General features: G+C 37.3%; 1 protein-coding gene across 8 annotated transcripts in view; it reads left to right on the forward strand.

Annotated features, from left to right (window-relative positions):
* The window catches only part of prdm16 (PR domain containing 16), a 427,363-nt gene that overhangs the window by 386,000 nt on the left and 24,082 nt on the right, over positions 1–17,281 (forward strand). For 7 of the 8 annotated variants that reach the window (XM_039756088.1, XM_039756089.1, XM_039756093.1 and 4 more), the window contains 4 exons: positions 2,687–4,166; positions 4,588–4,675; positions 14,475–14,644; positions 15,321–15,398. In XM_039756088.1, coding sequence (XP_039612022.1) covers positions 2,687–4,166; positions 4,588–4,675; positions 14,475–14,644; positions 15,321–15,398 — 1,816 coding nt within the window. The remainder of the gene's footprint in view (positions 1–2,686; positions 4,167–4,587; positions 4,676–14,474; positions 14,645–15,320; positions 15,399–17,281) is intronic. The other variant, XM_039756090.1, reaches the window with a different exon arrangement.

Consider the following 17,281-nt stretch of genomic DNA (forward strand, 5'->3'; position numbering starts at 1 on the left):
ACACTGCTGTTTGCCTTTTTCTCCTCTCAGTTTTTTCTTTTATTTCTACACCTTCTTCTGTGTTATACATTTTCCCATCCACAAGTGTCTTGCTGCTAATGCAAAAATTGTCTCCCACCCGGTGATCCTCTCAAAGCATTCATCTGAATGGAATGAAGAGCTGTATCCCCCAGTGATTGTACCATCTAAGGGTATGCAGAAAGTAATCTGACAGACATATGACATCAATGCCTTCATTAATTAATTAAAACACAAAGTTTCAAACCAACAGCCCATTAAACATTGTGTCCAGTAAGGAAAACATTGTGTTCAACTTAGTTAAGACACCCACTCTTATTCCAAAAGTTTTATTGTTCACTGTCTCTCCATCTACTAGGAATGTCTCTTGTGAAGTAGCTTTCTTCAACAATCTTTATTTGGGGTATATTTGTAATCTAATGATAGCTTTAATTAACCAGTATACAAGTGTATTATATTCTGTAGTCATAGCACTTAAGGCAGATATTTGTTTTTACTGTTGCCAGTTGCATAATTGTAACTGCAAACAAAATAAATTAAACTCCAGCTCCAATGGCCTACATGTTGGCTATTATTTTAGCGTTCTTAGTATAGCAATGAGAAAAGATTCTGGTAGCTGTCAAGAGTGATCTGTAACTGCAAATTTCAATTAAAAATTATTTGATCTTGGCCTAAGAATGAATTATTCCATCTTTCAAAGCATGTGAACTTCTGCTGTCATCAGCTCTATTAAAGGGTAATTTAAATTAAATATCCCAGTCATTAAGATTGAGAATCAGGAGCGAGATTAAAAGACCTTCCCAATACAGAAAACAAACTTTAGCTGTTTCCTTTAGAGTTTTCTCATCACCTTGCAGCTGAGTCTTGTCTGATCAAGAGACATTTTTGTGGACTTCAGAAAACTGTTATTTATGCCCAAGAAGCTAGAAAGGGTTACAGTCCTTTTCTAAAGACTTTGGACTTCATCAGGAAAATAGTTAATTGATTTACTGATCTTTAAGACATTCTAGATTAAGTTTGTGAACATCCAGACCATGCCCCATGTGCTTCTGCTGTAAGTTGGTGTATACAGTAAATGGGGATTATTCCATTTTCTTACAGCTCTTTTCTGCGGTGGTCCAGAAATGCACACTCAAAAAACAAGGTTTTTAATATTTCAAAAGAGTGGAAAAAACTACCTAGGATCTGCTGGCCTCTATTGTGATGGCTAATGCAAGTGTTCACGAATCACATTCATAATAAACACTGACAACGTATTCTTCCTTGTGTGTTATGCAAGGAAGATAATTAAGGAGCAATCTCCTGCATACCAAAAGAAAAACTGCTTCCCAACTCAAGTATGCCAGAGTGCTCATAGATAATATTTGTTGGATTAATGAGAAGCAATATGGCTGTCAAAAAAGAAACATTGCATTTCAGTAAAGGAACCTCATACTACAGTTTGGCAGTGAGAGTATATAGTCTCAGTACTTGAATGGCTTTCACTCATTGAAAGATGAATAGATTCTTAAAGATGATGTCAGGGTATCCATCTGTGAACAGAAAAGCAGCTGGATATAAAACCTAAAACTGGGTACTATGATCTATTTGCAGGGAATAAATAAATGTCAGTTAAGCAACTAAATGTAGGGACACAAATAATTATAAGGCATTCCTCAACTTCTCTTCTACCACTATGCATATGGCGCAAGTAAGTTTTAATTTTCAGTGACATACTTCTTATATACTGTACGCCTGCAGGAATAGAAAGATAAAATCCTATCCCATTTTTCCGAGTGAGACTTTTGCTCTTTACAATGATTGTTTCTGCTTACAAATATACTGTACACTAGTAGCTAATGTGGTTTAAAAAAATGTAACTCAAACAAGTTTCTAATAAGTTGCCTTGTTTTCCTATCTGAAGTGCACCTGGACAGTGTGAAAATTTGGAGCTGTACAGGTTTCTAACATTAGTATTGACCTGCACTTTTGAAATTGATAAATCACCAACCAAGAGACCTTGAGCATTTGTGTGCTGTGGTTCAAGGGCAGCAACTTTCTTTAAAAATGTAAGCCAGAGGAATCTGCTAGAATTCAGCATGCACACTGCTTACTGCTTGGGATCATGTGAAAAAAAGTTGCAAAATTCACTCTGGTGGTATGAATCGATAGTAGATAGTAATAAATAATAGTAGATATAATAGGTAGTGTAGTAAATACAGTACAGTGTACTGCACACATTGTTTTTTAAATTTTGTGCTTGGTATTAAATATAATCATAAAAAAAGAAAAATCCATTCCTATTAATAAATTGATTCCTTCTTTACCTATGTGTGTAATTATGATACAACCTCAACAGAGGAAATGATTGTTAATATAGATTATTGTGAAGTTATTTAGTACTCTCCATACTCCTGAAAAAACATGACCTGGTATAACTGTTAGTGCATCAATAGTTATGTAGAATTTTCTTATCTCAAGTGTCTTATCTTTTAATCATTCAGAGTCTACATGATGCTATTTCTTACACAGCTCTATATGGGTATACTGCTAATCTTGGCTTCTTAATACTTATTAACCATCTACAAACTGTGTAGTGTAAATATGTGTCCTGTTTCACATATGGAAGGATTGGGTTGTGCATATGACAGCTGATTAACAAATGTCTTTTGGGTCTGTGTTCTCCCAGGTGAGGTCTGTCATAAATCCTATACCCAGTTTTCAAATCTTTGCCGGCACAAGCGGATGCACGCAGACTGCCGTACCCAAATCAAGTGCAAGGACTGTGGTCAAATGTTCAGCACCACCTCCTCTCTTAACAAACACCGGCGCTTCTGTGAGGGCAAGAACCATTACAATCCTGGAGGCATGTTTAATCCAACTATACCTATGACTTCAAGCCCAATCTTGGGCAAATCCAAACCCCACCACAGCCTCAATCACACTGGCCTTGGCTTTAGTGATTACTTCCCTTCACGGCCACATCCTGCTGGAATCCCCTTCTCTCATAACCCCACAGGTTTTCCTAGCCTTTCACATGGTTTTCCTGCAATTTTCCCTCCTTCGTTATACCCAAGACCACCTCTCATACCTCCTAATCCATTACTGAAGACGACCATAAATCATAGTCAAGAAGCAAAGCTTCCCAGGAGCCCCATTGATACATCAGCCTTGACAATGGTATCCCCAATTAGTTGCAGCAATAATGGCAATAGTATGCTCAACAGCCAAATTGAAGAAAAACTTGAGACAAAATTGGAAGTGTCCTTCTCTGACAAATCTAAGCTGAAGGTCACAGAATTATCAGATGGGAGTGACCTGGATGAGGTGAACACCACCAGTGGAACTGATCTGGACACGACTACGGGGACAGTTTCTGGGTCAGATATTGACAGTGATGTGGAATCAGATCGTGACAAGGGTCAGAGCAAGGTCATCACAGACTCAAAACAGGATGATATCAGCAACAGTTCTGTGTCAGTCACTAACTCTGGAAATGTTCCAAGTGAACGACCTTTTTTACCATCCCAGCATTCCTTTTTTCCTCCTCCTGATGAGCAGACATTGCCAGCCTCAGGTGCTGCCAATGACTCAATCAAGGCAATTGCCTCAATAGCAGAAAAATATTTTGGTCCTGGATTTATGAGCATGCAGGAGAAGAAAATTGGGTCACTGCCTTATCATTCGATGTTCCCATTCCAATTTCTGCCCAACTTCCCACATTCCTTGTACCCCTTTACGGACCGGGCTCTCAACCCAAGTATGTTTCTAAAGTCTGAGCCTAAATCACCTCGAGAACACCTACAAAAGATTGGACTTCCTAGCACTGAGTCTCCATTTGACCTCACAGTCAAGCCCAAGGAAGCAAAGCCGCCCTTAACCTCTAGCAAATCAGCCCCTACCAGCACCCCCCTTCTACTGGGAGAAGAACAACCATTAGACCTCAGCATCAACAGCCGAAGAAGGGCAAATCACAATGGAAATGCTGTGGAGCCACGTAAAAACCACATCTATGGGATCAGAAAAGCTGCTCAGATAGAGGATTTACCCAAGGTTACCCAGCCTCAGCCTCTTCACCCCCAACAAGCACAACTCCACCAATCCCAGCAGCAGCAGACACCCCTGCACTACGCCAAGCCATCACCTTTCTTCATGGACCCTATATACAGGTACTCACTCATACTTTGTCAGAGAATCGACCTAAATGGGGGTAGTAATACTGGTAAGACATTGCAAGTTGGAAGTTTAAACATTTTCAGACTTTAGGCTTATTTTGAGCAGTGTGTAATCATGATCCTCTGAGCAGGAATATTTTGGGCTTTTGAGAATATAAACTGTCTTTCTTCATGTGGTGATATACTAGAATTACAAAGTAGTTCTAACTACTTTGGGTAAACTTAATAACTTAATGGGTAAACATATAAAATGCATAAAATTGTGGTACCAGTCAGCAGTGGTCAGCAAAACTGACCATCAATCCTTATGTCACAATGGGAGAATTACTTTCAAATTAAGACTATTTATTTATGAGTTGAGAGAATTGCTCATTGACCCTAACCTTCGTACGTAACCCTTTTTGCTGTGGTCCAGCAGGGTGGAGAAGAGGAAGCTGATGGATCCTGTAGGTGCCCTTAAAGAGAAGTACCTGAGGCCTTCTCCATTGCTATTTCACCCACAGGTAATCCTTTCTGAGCTCTGTGCTAACCTGTGCAAGTTAGAATGTTTTTTTAGCTTTTTTAAAATAATACTGCAAAGCTTTTATGTCACCAAAATAGAAACTCTGTTAAAGAGCAAGGATTCACATTTTGGTTTAAAGCAGTTTCCTTGTGGCATATCCTTAGATTTGTCATTTATATTTCATTTATGTGTCTGTGAAGAATTTGTATTTTCCTTTTTTTTCTTTTGCATTGGTTCCCGTAATGTTAGGTCTATTGTGCATCTTACAAAACTGAGGAATATGAATTGTTCCTGTCAAAGTTTGGCACATTACATTGCAATAGACATTTTAAAATGATTATGAAAATACAATTAAACATTTATGCTGTGTGTTATGCCCTACAATGCCTGAATGTACTGCTTTTAGATGTGTACATCTTGATGTACTGGAATTCATTCTCACATTACTTTTTGTTGAGGCTGACATTGTTTACTTCTCTACTCTCCCAAATAAATAAATAGCCAGGTCTAATGCGTGGCTGCCTGAGAGCTATCCCACGGCTGAGATGAAGCTAAACTTAGTCTTTATTGTTTTGCATTGGAGTAATAATGCAGTGCAGTCACTTCCCCTGTTTTTTTTCTTCCCTGGCCAGCTAGATAATGCCGGCATGTCTCTCTGAGACATCCTGTGTTTGTGTCCAGTAGAATAGGGGAGCTCAGTGCGCCAGGTTTATCATAAGGAGGATCTCACCCTTTTTTTGTCAATGGTGAGAAAATCTGTGAAGGGGCTGGTGTGGTTGAGAGTCAGCCAATATCCCACATCTCCCGCTGACTGCTGATTTTGGTACATGTCAGAGGTGAGAAGTCAGTACTAAAGAAATACAGTTATCTTTCTTAGGGCTCTGAAAATGTATAGGATTCATTTTGCTCTCGATTGATTTTATGTTAGGTTACTGTCAGGTTTATTTGGGAAGGTAGCAAATTAAGCATTTGCCTAAAGATCAGAACTGTGCCACTTGTAGAAATTAAGCTTGGTTTACTTCAGTTGGGGTTTATGTTCTCAAGTAAGAAATTGCAGCAAACAAGGTACATCCTTAAAAAATAATAAAAAAACTGCCTCAAACTCACTACAGCAAAAAACCTGCTAGGTAAAGATACATATGCTGTTGAGCGGGTCCCAATATATACAGTATAGAGAGAGATATACCTTATTTGCACAAATATATTGATGAATCAGGAAAAACTATAAATTGAGTGAAGAATCAAATAATTTGAAGAGATACAATATAAACAGCATATTTTTGGTATATAGATCAAAACAGACAACCTGCTTATTGTAGATCAGTAAGGACGGTAATATTAGTAACTACAGGAAGAATATTGTGCATAATAAACATTACATAAAAACAGGTAAATGAAAATAATACAAGAAAAAATAATTATGACAGAAAGAAATTAAGATGGTGACTAATACAGGAATAATTTTATTGTAACAAAAATTAAATGAAATAAATAATGAAATAATTTGAAAAGAAAAACAATTACAATAGAAACAAATGAAGATGATTGCTACATGACTTTATTTTCCCCCTTAACATAACAAAAATAGGTGAAGGGTACTGACTGAGTTGGGAATGTCAGCATAGTGTCAGTTACATTGTACATAAGATAATACCGTACTAATAGCAGATCAAAACCAGACTACGTAGTACATTATTAAGTCCCAAGTTTAACTAATCCACAGATAGTCTTTTTTTTTTAATTTTGTGTTTCTCCTAAATTTGCCCAGCTGTTTGTCACATTGTCCGTTAATGGCAGTGTGCTAGCAACTTAACAATGTGTCACTACACATTCCTCTCAATTTAAAGGGACAACAAACAGGGCAAAAGTACCTTCTAATGTAAACTTGATATAATATAATTAAAATTTTTAAGCTACATTAGATCAACTGTTGTTGTTGTAAAAGTTAATTCACTTTAGGCCCAAAAATCCCTGAATTGAAAGTAATGATAAGAGGTACACATTAGTAGAATTATATCTGAAGCAGAATAGTTTCTCTGTAACTTATTTCCTAATTACATAGAAAATACATAAGAGCTAATCTTGTCATTCATTATGTATTCAGCTTTTCTTAATCACCAAATTAATCCAGCAGTCACCACAGTATATAAAATACCTATTCAGACGCAGGACAATATTTGTAAAGAATGTCTTATCACAGATCAAGCTTCACGGTAGAACAGAAGTCCTACATATTATACATATAGTGAGAGGTCTCGTATCAGATCTAAAGGACACCTGCAAAGATACTGTTCCTCCGTGACACCCTAAAGTAATACAGCATAGAAGAAACTGCCAGAATCTTTCTCTCCCAGCAAACAATTTAGCATTACTGCAATGTTATCTGAAGTTACATCTAGGATACCAGAATGTTACTCAGCAATGTTACTGTAATGTTAAAATGGAACGTTTTTTTTATTTGTTCCCAGAATGTTAACTGAGACATTATCAAACAACCAGTTGGTAACCTTTAATGAACTTGCTGTGTGTATGTTTGGGGGCTGCTAGCTGCCAGGTTTCTGGAGCGTTAACTTGTGCTTTGCTTCTAGGACTGCAGGAATGAGTTCAATAACCCTGTGAATCCATGCTGCAAGAAGCGTAGTCTGACAATTCTAATTATTTTAATGAAACACTAGAAATATTGAAATTGTGAACACAAAAATTCTTTAATTATTTTATGCAGCTTAACCTTTATGCACCTTAATAAATATAAATATAAAAAATGGGTTTCCATATATTGTAATGGCATTTTAGAGCTTTTTCATGTCCTCCAGTAGTCTGTCTAATGCTTGGAGAATTCATTTTATAAAATTACTCACCGTACTAAGTCCATTAAACCTGTTCACGAGGTGGTCTAAGTTAGTCTGCAAGTGTGTGCCCTTTGTACAACTCCAAAAAGCGCACTGCAACTGCACTCAGTCTTAGTCTTGGTCTACTGCTAGTCTGCAGCATTAGGGCACTGTATTAGAGGGTATTGTATAATATTTATGCCACCCTTATTTTCTTACCATGTACACATACTAAATTTATTCACTAACATTTTCTGACCAGTAACTGAAAAATAAATACCACTTAAAACTAATACTAAATATAAAACTAATACAAGATAATTCAGGATATTTCCATTTAAACAAAATCTTCAAATGTGTTTTTAAAAATAATACACTTTTCAGATAAGGTCTGTGAGAAATTCACATTGTCAAGTTTGTGTCTTTGCTGCTGCAAGATTTATGTTTTCATAAGTATGTGGAGGAAATATTAGCTGGTTAGTATCATCAACTGTAAAATAATGCTTAATGGAAAAGTCAAATTTAATTAAAATATTAGAGTCACAAATTCCAAAGACTTTAATTTTCCAAATCTTGCTAACTAGCTTTTGTGAAATGAAACAATTCAATTGAATATTAGAATTTAAGACATTTTGCAAAGCAGCCTTTGTTATCTTGTTTTTAAGTGCCTTATATAAGTGATTTAACTTTTTTTTTGTTATACCAGAGCTTGACTGAGCTTAACAGCAGAAATGTCTCATCACAACTGGAGACATCATACTATTCACTCCCACACCATTCAAATATGTATCACATTTTAGTTGGTATACTAACAAACATTTAGTGTTTTTTTTTTTTAGAAATGAGCTGTGCTTTCATATCAGCCTCACCATCTTTATGTCTCTGATGTTATGCACTTCTGTTAACACATTATATGTTATATCATTGGAGAGATGATCTATTTTGGTCCCATATGAGTAAATCTGGATGTGTGCAAGCCAAGACTGATTCTTGACTTGTGCACCATCTAGCTGGGATAGATACCTCTTCCCCACAACTCTTAACTGTATAAGACAATTAGAAAATAGTTGCATAGTCAACAGACAACTGCAGTCATGCCCATTTCAGTCAAAGAATGAAAGAGCTTTTGTTTATTGCTGTATGTTATATGTTATGCAGTATTAAAAAAGACTAATCTTATTATTTCTAACTTCCTTGTTCAAATGCATGACACTACACTTAAAGCACACATAAGTCTTCTTTTTGTATCCACCTTAATAAAAGGACAAATGTCTGTATGTGCATCTGTGGATCTGTTTGTCCATCTCATTGCTATGTTTAGGAAGAAAAATAATAAATTAGGCACAACATGTTGAAGGATGAAAAAATCACAAATTATATTAAAAATACCAAATAAAGGCCTACTCTGTGGTCCAACTGTATATTCCAGCAACTGCAGTGTGGAATTGACTTTCTTTAACCTGCTTGGACGACATGAACAAGGTTTACAGTATAGCTGTAATGCTAATGACTAATAACTTCACATGGTGGTCAATGAAAAGTGAAAATAATAGTAAATTGATGTGCGCATTGGGAAACCACAGCTTAAACACAACTAAGCTAGAGTTGCTAAACCAGTCCAATGTGGTAGTGATCACTGCTGCATTTTCCCAGCAAAACGCTTCAAGTATAAGAGCGGTCAGTTTGACAAGTGATGCCAAGGGGAAGCAGCGAAAAAGAGTGGCTCTATCGGAAATGGGAAAGGCCACATGAAGGAAAAAAAATCAGGTGCACATTATTATACCAGACCAAACAGACAACCTGTGTAATAAAAAAAAAAAAAAAACATAAGGTCAACATTGATTTCAACCCATCTTAGACAGGTAACACAGCTTAGTTCTGAAATAATTCCACAGTAACATTAATGATAGCCTTTTTTGCTTTGAGAGCACAGCAGGACGTTCCCCCTTTAGATGAAACCTTGCAGGATTTTTAAATAATAGGCATGATTGCTGCAATCCCACACTGAAATTCAAACCATGGATGCATATACTGTAACTGCGCACAGTATGTAGGGAGAAAACATACATGTAAATATTCAATGAGCAGAAATGTACAAACAATATGTAGAGCAAAGAACAAATGTCGAAAATGGCCGTGATAAAATAAAGGTAATTTTCAGACTGCCAAAAAGAAGAAATAAGCAAAAATAAGGAAAGGACATGAGGCAAATTGAAGTCCAAATGTTATTCAAACCTCAATTATAGCAATATTGATTTTGCAGACCAATGAATACAGTAGTGTGCCCAGCATATAATAGAGAACTCAGAATCCACAACCTACATGTTTCAGGAACATACCCCCTTCATCAGTGTCAGACTGTGAGTGAGCTTGCAATGTACCTCAACAAACTATTTAACTACGAAAACACTAATGAGATAAGAAGTTGTAAACATTACAGTTTTGGAAATATGTTGTTTCTTTTGAATGAATAAACTATTTCCTATCAGTATGAGAACATTACCCTACTTTTTCTAATAGCAGACATATGTAACTTTAAAGTAGAGAAAGTCAAGTACCCACATTCTAGCTGTGAAACAAGTAAAAAAGAACTGATTACTATTAAGGATGTACTAACAATGAATGGGAAAAGCCCACAACAGCAACCCTTGTAAGTCTAGACTGCAGCTTAACTATGGAAGAGGATAATAACATACTGTATGCTTGTGAATTCACAACTCTAGTGGGTCAGGCAGCTTCACACTGAAACAGAAAAATAAATATGAGAAAAATTAGTGGATGCCAAAATAAACAGAAGCTGTGTAACTGATAAAAAGTCAAATAAATATGAACCTATACAGATCATAATATCCAGTGTTCATTACCAAGAGACAGAAGTGATGGCGGAAAGCTGAGGTGAAAGTGGAATATGGAGGAATATATATAGAAAGCTAAACGAATTTAGTTAAAATATCCAAAAAGCTTCATAGCTTAATAATCAGATTGTAAAATCACCTCCTGTGGGGTGTGGATGTACAGTTTCCAATTACATAAATTTTAAGAGTCCTAATTTCTTTGTGAAATGTCAATACACTAGATATTTAAATATTTGTGAAATTAATGTTTTTACGATAATACAGGTTTTAACTTTTCAAAATGTTTTTTCCCTAAATAAAAAAATTGGGTATGAACAAAAAGTAAATGGAAAGGTTTACTAAAGAGCCTTGAAATGTACCATATTTAAGTACAGAGTTTTTTAATTGCATTTGGATACTGGAGTAATATATATAAATAGTAAAAGATAACCCAGCCACAGACAGACACAACACCAGATGTCCACAACACAGTGCGTAATCCAGCCCCCACTAATCCATGCAACTACTCAGTCTTTTCCTCTCTTCGGCTGCCTCCACTCCTCTCTCACAAGCTCTGTCTTCCTCCTCTTGACTCCGGCTCCCCAAATGGAGTGAGCCGGTACGTTTTATAATGCCCTGGATGTGCTCCAGGTGCTTTGTGATGGTCTTCCTGCAGCACTTGCTGGTGTGGTGGAAGTGCTACCCTTGCACCTGGAAGAACTCTGGGCGTACACAGTTCCTGGATCGGCAGCACTTCCTGGTGTGGCAGAAGTGCTGTCCTCCAGGGCTCAGGAACCATCCAGGCGTCCCCTAGTGGTGGCCACGGACCCCCACAGGGTTGAGCTTCCCACCTCTATCCGTGGCTCCTGATGGAAACCAGGGGGGCTGCCCTCTTGTGCCCAGGGGAGATATTGCCCCTCCCCTGGTCTTTCGCTGCTCCAGGCGTCCCGGTGAGGCAAGGTCCCTGGTCATTCATATATATACGAAATGCACTCTTTATACTAGATGTTCTCAAGTTATTGCGTAAATTACCAATTTGCTTCACACCTCCTTATACAACCAGAAATACAATTTACTTCAAGAACTGAACTTCCCTAATATAGTATGTATTGTTCATCCTTTTGATTCTGCAAAACTGAAACTCTGTGGGACCTGAGTCAATAGAATTTTTGGGTGCTGACTTTGGGTGTTTAATCTGCTCATTTATGATCTCTTTCTTCCTGCTTACATGAGGTCTTAATTTTAATTCATTCTGGTTATCTTGGAAAACAACTTCTCTTTCCATCTGCCTTTCTGTATAACTGTAGACATGTCTGGAATCAATAAAACAATTTTGGGTATAATTTTTGCATTGAACAAAGTAAAGAGATAATTAAGAGGTCTGCTTTTGCAAAAGTGTATTTTTTATTTTTTAAATGAAAGCAATTGCTGTGGTTTTTAGAATAATCAAAACGCCATAATGTACTTTATAGCCACATTGAAATGTTTTGTTTGCAGGTCAATCAAAAACACAAAGCCACCACCCCATCATTTTCTGATTGGTCAGCTGTAGCAACAGTGGGTTGGCTATTGGCCAAACCCTAGAAGCAAAGTATAGACAGTTCACACTGCCACACACAAATCTTGTGGCCTGTGGACTTGTTATCTGTGACTGATTTCACCAAACAGACAGCAAATAGTCTAGTATTTATTCCATTAAATGAACAAAACTATGACTATCACTTCCTTATCCTCACTAATAAAATCTCCTCCTAAGCTGCATGGTTGAGTTTTGATTGGCAAACAGCTCCTAACATGTAATGTATTTTTACTACACAGGGTATTTTTATTACCTGGATATATCCCATCCAAGCACCCTCAAAACCTGCTTTGTCACCTTTAAGAAAAGACACCAGCCCCCAACTGAGCCAAAATGTGCTGTCTTCCTAAAAGTTGACAATGGCAGCTGCTAACATTCTAAACCCTGCTTTGCAACAAATTCTCACAAGATGTGCCCACCCCACATCTGTGCTTCTTTTCCTGAAGTACGTAGAACAACTATCTAAATGTGGCTCTTATTTACTAAATATGTATGCTTTACTGTATGTGAGAAGAGTTGAACTGTAGCAGTTTCTAGTCTCTCCAATAAGATTTTCAAAGCTGGGTTATTCAAAGTACAAATACCTCAAGAATGTTTGATTTTCCCTAGACAGTGAAAAATGTGAAATGACACAGGAAAGTGAATTGTACTCAGATGTAACATTTTAGGAATACCCAATGCAAAGAGGCTGTACTTGAGTGGTGAAGTGTAACCTTTTGTTGTGGTAGTCTCATATATTATTTCATAATGTCATTTTTTTTCTGCTTGTGGCCTTGCCAGCTGCCCTCATTCTGCTGCATGTTTTCTTGTGGTTTCTTATTGTTGCTAAAATTTCTTTCCATTTAGATTTTCAGCATACCTTGCATTACAGTGTACAAAGATTACATCAATATTTTTGACTCATTATATCATTGTGCAAATAACATTGTCATTTTCTTCTCTACCATTTTTATGCCCGAACACAGATTGCAAGAACTTTGGGAAAATAAACATATTGAACGTAGGCTTCAATAACTGTTTACACAAGTCCAACCAAGACCATTAAAAAGGGCAGGCTGTGCCAAGTGTTTGTGTCCTCCTTTGGCATCTGATTGGAAAAAAATTATTGCAAAAGACACACAAAAATCAGAGAGCTCCAATAACAGCATTATGTTTTAATATGGAGCACCATGATATGAAAACTTTTCAAAATAACAAACTGCATTTTCTGATAAGGAGCTGCTTGTCTGTAGCATGCCAAATGACAAAGCACTTGGTAAGGTGTGGTCAGAGTCTGCAGCCCTGTTGCCATTGAGATAGTTCCTGATATCCTAAGCTCAAGAATTTCTGTGAGGTTCCGACAAGCAGTAGTTTGGGTATTGCAGCTATCGTTTTTTCTGGTAGTTAAGGTTCTATCTGAAAGAATGATATGCCGAGCAGCAGAAATTCCCAAAGGTCTCATTTAAATGGCTACAAACGTGCAATAGGTCATGAAGGTGACTCACTCATTGTAATTGACGGCTTCCTTGCTTCTTCCTTCGAAGTGCTCCCAAAAGAAAGCAGGAAGTGCCAAGTGCCTCCCCCTATTGTACACACTGGGCAGCATATTTCAAACAGTTTGTAGGGGGAGATTCCATCATAGATTAGTGACTTGTGGTAGAGCTGCCGGCCAGGCATAAGCCATAAGTAAAACAGCCAAAGCGTCATGTGAAATACTCGTCAGGATTTCATGAGTGTTACGTGACTGACCATTGTATCTGCTTGTCTGTACTCTCAAAAAAGAAGTCAGCATTATGACTTTTTAACTTATCTCTTTGGAAGTAAGAAGCGAGCATCATGACTTTTGAAGTTGCTTCTTTTATTTATCTAGTATCCAAAAGCAATTCTGCTTATCATGTGATTTGATTGCATTATATTCAAAATAGCAGACTACTTTGCCTGTAAGGTGACATATATTTTAGGGTTAGGTACTGTATGTCTGACTTTGGGAATTTAGACACATATACCTTTTTGGGTGAGTTCCCTTATAATTTCCCCATCTGCCCAAAAGCGAGGTAATTGAATTCTCCACTGGCACATTAGTTTGCGCTAATGTTTACCTCTGGTGCTTTGCTATGGTTGCCATAGACATTTCTAGGCCACCCCCTGGCCATTGAAATGAGTCCATTGATAAGGGCAGAATACAAAATCTGAATTGCTGAATACAAATACACTGAATTCTTCCATAAGATGACAGTATGAAATATTATTTAGAGTATTATTTAGAAGAATGTACTATCTCTCCATTTCTGATCAACCACAACATTTTTTTTACAATACAAGTTAATTTTTGTTTGATTTAATACAAGAGGAGCAAACTGATTACTAAAATTTGCATTGAACTCATCTTGGGTATTTAACTGTTTCTAACTAACAGGTCCTTTATGACTTCAATTATGTTTATGAATGATCTTCCGGCTCTACATTTTTTTGACTATTTTTTTTTCTTATCAATATAGCTTAAATTCACTGCAACCCAAACATTAACCAGCCCTGTGTGTGTGTGTGTGTGTGTCTGTCTGTCTGCCTGTCTGTCTGTAGATGTCAGCAATAGAGAACATGACAGAAAAGCTGGAGAGTTTTGGAGCTCTGAAGTTGGACACCACAAGCTCCCTACAGCACCCTTCACATCACCTGTTCAACTTTCGTTCTCCACCACCTACTCTATCTGATGCCATTCTCAGGAAAGGAAAGGAACGCTACACCTGCAGGTAAGATGGACTAAGAGAAGAAAGAGTAGAGAAGAAAATTGTTCATAACTAGCATTAGTTCATGCCTTCTTGTGTCAGGTGGCAAGAAGGATTAAGCCTGAAAATGTTTGCTCAGAATTTAAGACTGAAAGAAAATGAATGTTTTGTACTTGCTTTTCCCAAGGCCAGTAAAGAGCTTTCTACCCATAGGTTAATCTGAACAAGAACTAGCCAGGACCATAGGGGTTTCTCAGTTTTTGTTTGATAGTTCTGTCACTGATGTAAGGTTTCAGCTCCATGTGTGCTAAAGAGAGCACCTTTGGGGGTATGTTCTTTTTTAGTTGTAGTTTCATCAATTCACGTTTTTTTTCTGAATCAACATTCTGGAATTGTTTCAGTTATGTGTGCTCATTTTTTGTGGTAACGGAATATAGTGAGTCAAGGGACTGTCTGGTAAAGAAATAGTAAGACCAAACCAAGTTTTGGGCATGAGGATTAATAACAATCAAAAGAAATGTTGTTTTGCACATAGACAGTAGACTGAACTATAACTTGAACTTCAACTTGATCTTTGGACAATCCTTTAATAAAATTTTCTATATCATGATAAGATGTTCTGAATTATCCCTTTTTCTGTCACATCATTCCCTGCAAACTACATGGCTTATAACTGATTTGTCATTTTGAATTACTTTAGGTACTGTGGGAAGATCTTTCCAAGGTCAGCAAACCTCACTCGGCACTTACGGACACATACAGGAGAGCAGCCCTACAGGTAACACATCACTGTAATGAAAGGGAATTCTTCTTATATGCAAAATACTAGTTTTTATCAAGCTTTTTCATGAAGAATGTAAGACATTTATGGTTGTGGGATAGTGGGTTGCATTCTGTCAGAATGGAATGGAGATGATTAAATTTGTCAGTTCAGAAGTAGGGAAATTTCAGGACAATGTTGAATTATAAAAGCTCCTCGGTTCTCGGCATGTTCTGTTTACAGAAGAAACTAATTATTATTACTTTGGCTCTCTGACAACTGTAGTTTCAAGCTCCACTTTCTCTAATCATCTGGATAAGTCTTTGATTTGTTGACCTACATCATTTCATCTGAAGCACTTTTTTAATGGAGCTTGCAGCCAACTAGCAAGGACTGTCTATTAAAAAATGCAGGACATGGGAGATTTACTGTGGCCATGGGAATCGAAACTGTGCCTTAAGGCAGTGGCAAAGGTTGTTAAGGGTAGGCTGGGGTTTTTCAGTTGTCCCCATAGACCTTTCACCTGGTCACAACTTCAACTGTAAATAAATTGTCCTTTGCATAAATATTACAGTAACTAATTATATTGTAGTTTCTTCATCTCTAAGTATTACTTTTTAAGACTGTAAATTTGGTTAAATGCAATAGAAAGAAGGGTGGGTCTTCAGTTTAGAAGACAATAATAATATTAAAGGACTCACAATGAGAATTCTGAGTGAAAGAGGTATGGAAGTTAATTATCAGAGTTTTTGATTCAAGTGCTTTAAATATCTGTAACAGGATCATGAAGAACATAATGAAGGGAACAGGAAACATGGACAAGTAGGCTAGCTGATTAGTTATCTGGTCATGCCCTGTGTACTTTTAAACATAGTGCTCCTTGGGTGTCTTTCCAGCCCAGGGTATTGGCAGAAAATGTTTTAAATTTTCAACACTGTGTGTGTTTTAAATGACACAAAGGCAAGATAGACAAGGAACGCCTCCCAACATACCACTATGCAACCTCCTTAAACTGTCTGTCTTTTTCTGTTGTCAGTTATAGTGGAGGAAATTAAACCCAGTCTGTGAAATTCTTTCTTAAGTCTGTGGTCATTGGTACATTATGCTACTATAGGACCACCAACTGTCAGTAGTATCTCATGCGTTGAGGGAACCAAAGGAACCATTAGGAGCACTAGGTTCCATCTTTCCCACATGCACTTATTTTGCCACCTAGTAACACTGGAAACTTTCCGAAGGTTACTTTCAGTGGACCTGCTTATTAACAGTGCAGTTCTTTCAGTATATGTTTTATTATGATAATATGTTGATAGGTCATTGCAGATTTGTTTCTCATGAACCAAATTAGTGTTAACAATCCATTTAGCACACATTCTACAGTAGGTAAGAAACATAAAGACAATTCTTCTTCTTTCGGCTGCTCCCGTTAGGAGTTGCCACAGCGGATCATCTTCTTCCATATCTTTCTGTCCTCTGCATCTTCTTCTGTTACACTCATCACCTGCATGTCCTCTCTCACCACATCATTAAACCTTTTCTTAGGCCTTCCTGTTTTCCTCTTCCCTGGCAGCTCTATCCTTAGCATCCTTTTCCCAATATACTCAGCATCTCTTCTCTGCACATGTCCAGGCTAACGCAATCTCGCCTCTCTGACTTTGTCTCCCAACCGTCCAACTTGAGCTGAGCCTCTAATGTACTCATTTCTAATCCTGTCAATCCTAATCACACCCAGTGCAAATCTTAGCATCTTTAACTCTGCTATGTCCAGCTCTGTCTCCTGCTTTCAGGTCAGTGCCATCGTCTCCAATGCATGATGGAACAGAACATGCAATTGTTGTTTATGTGGTGGTTTGCTTAAATATGTACTGCCTAAGAGTACTAATTTGTAATTTCATTACAAA

This window comes from Polypterus senegalus, chromosome 6 (assembly GCF_016835505.1).
Source record: "Polypterus senegalus isolate Bchr_013 chromosome 6, ASM1683550v1, whole genome shotgun sequence".
Taxonomy (NCBI): Eukaryota; Metazoa; Chordata; class Cladistia; order Polypteriformes; family Polypteridae; genus Polypterus; species Polypterus senegalus.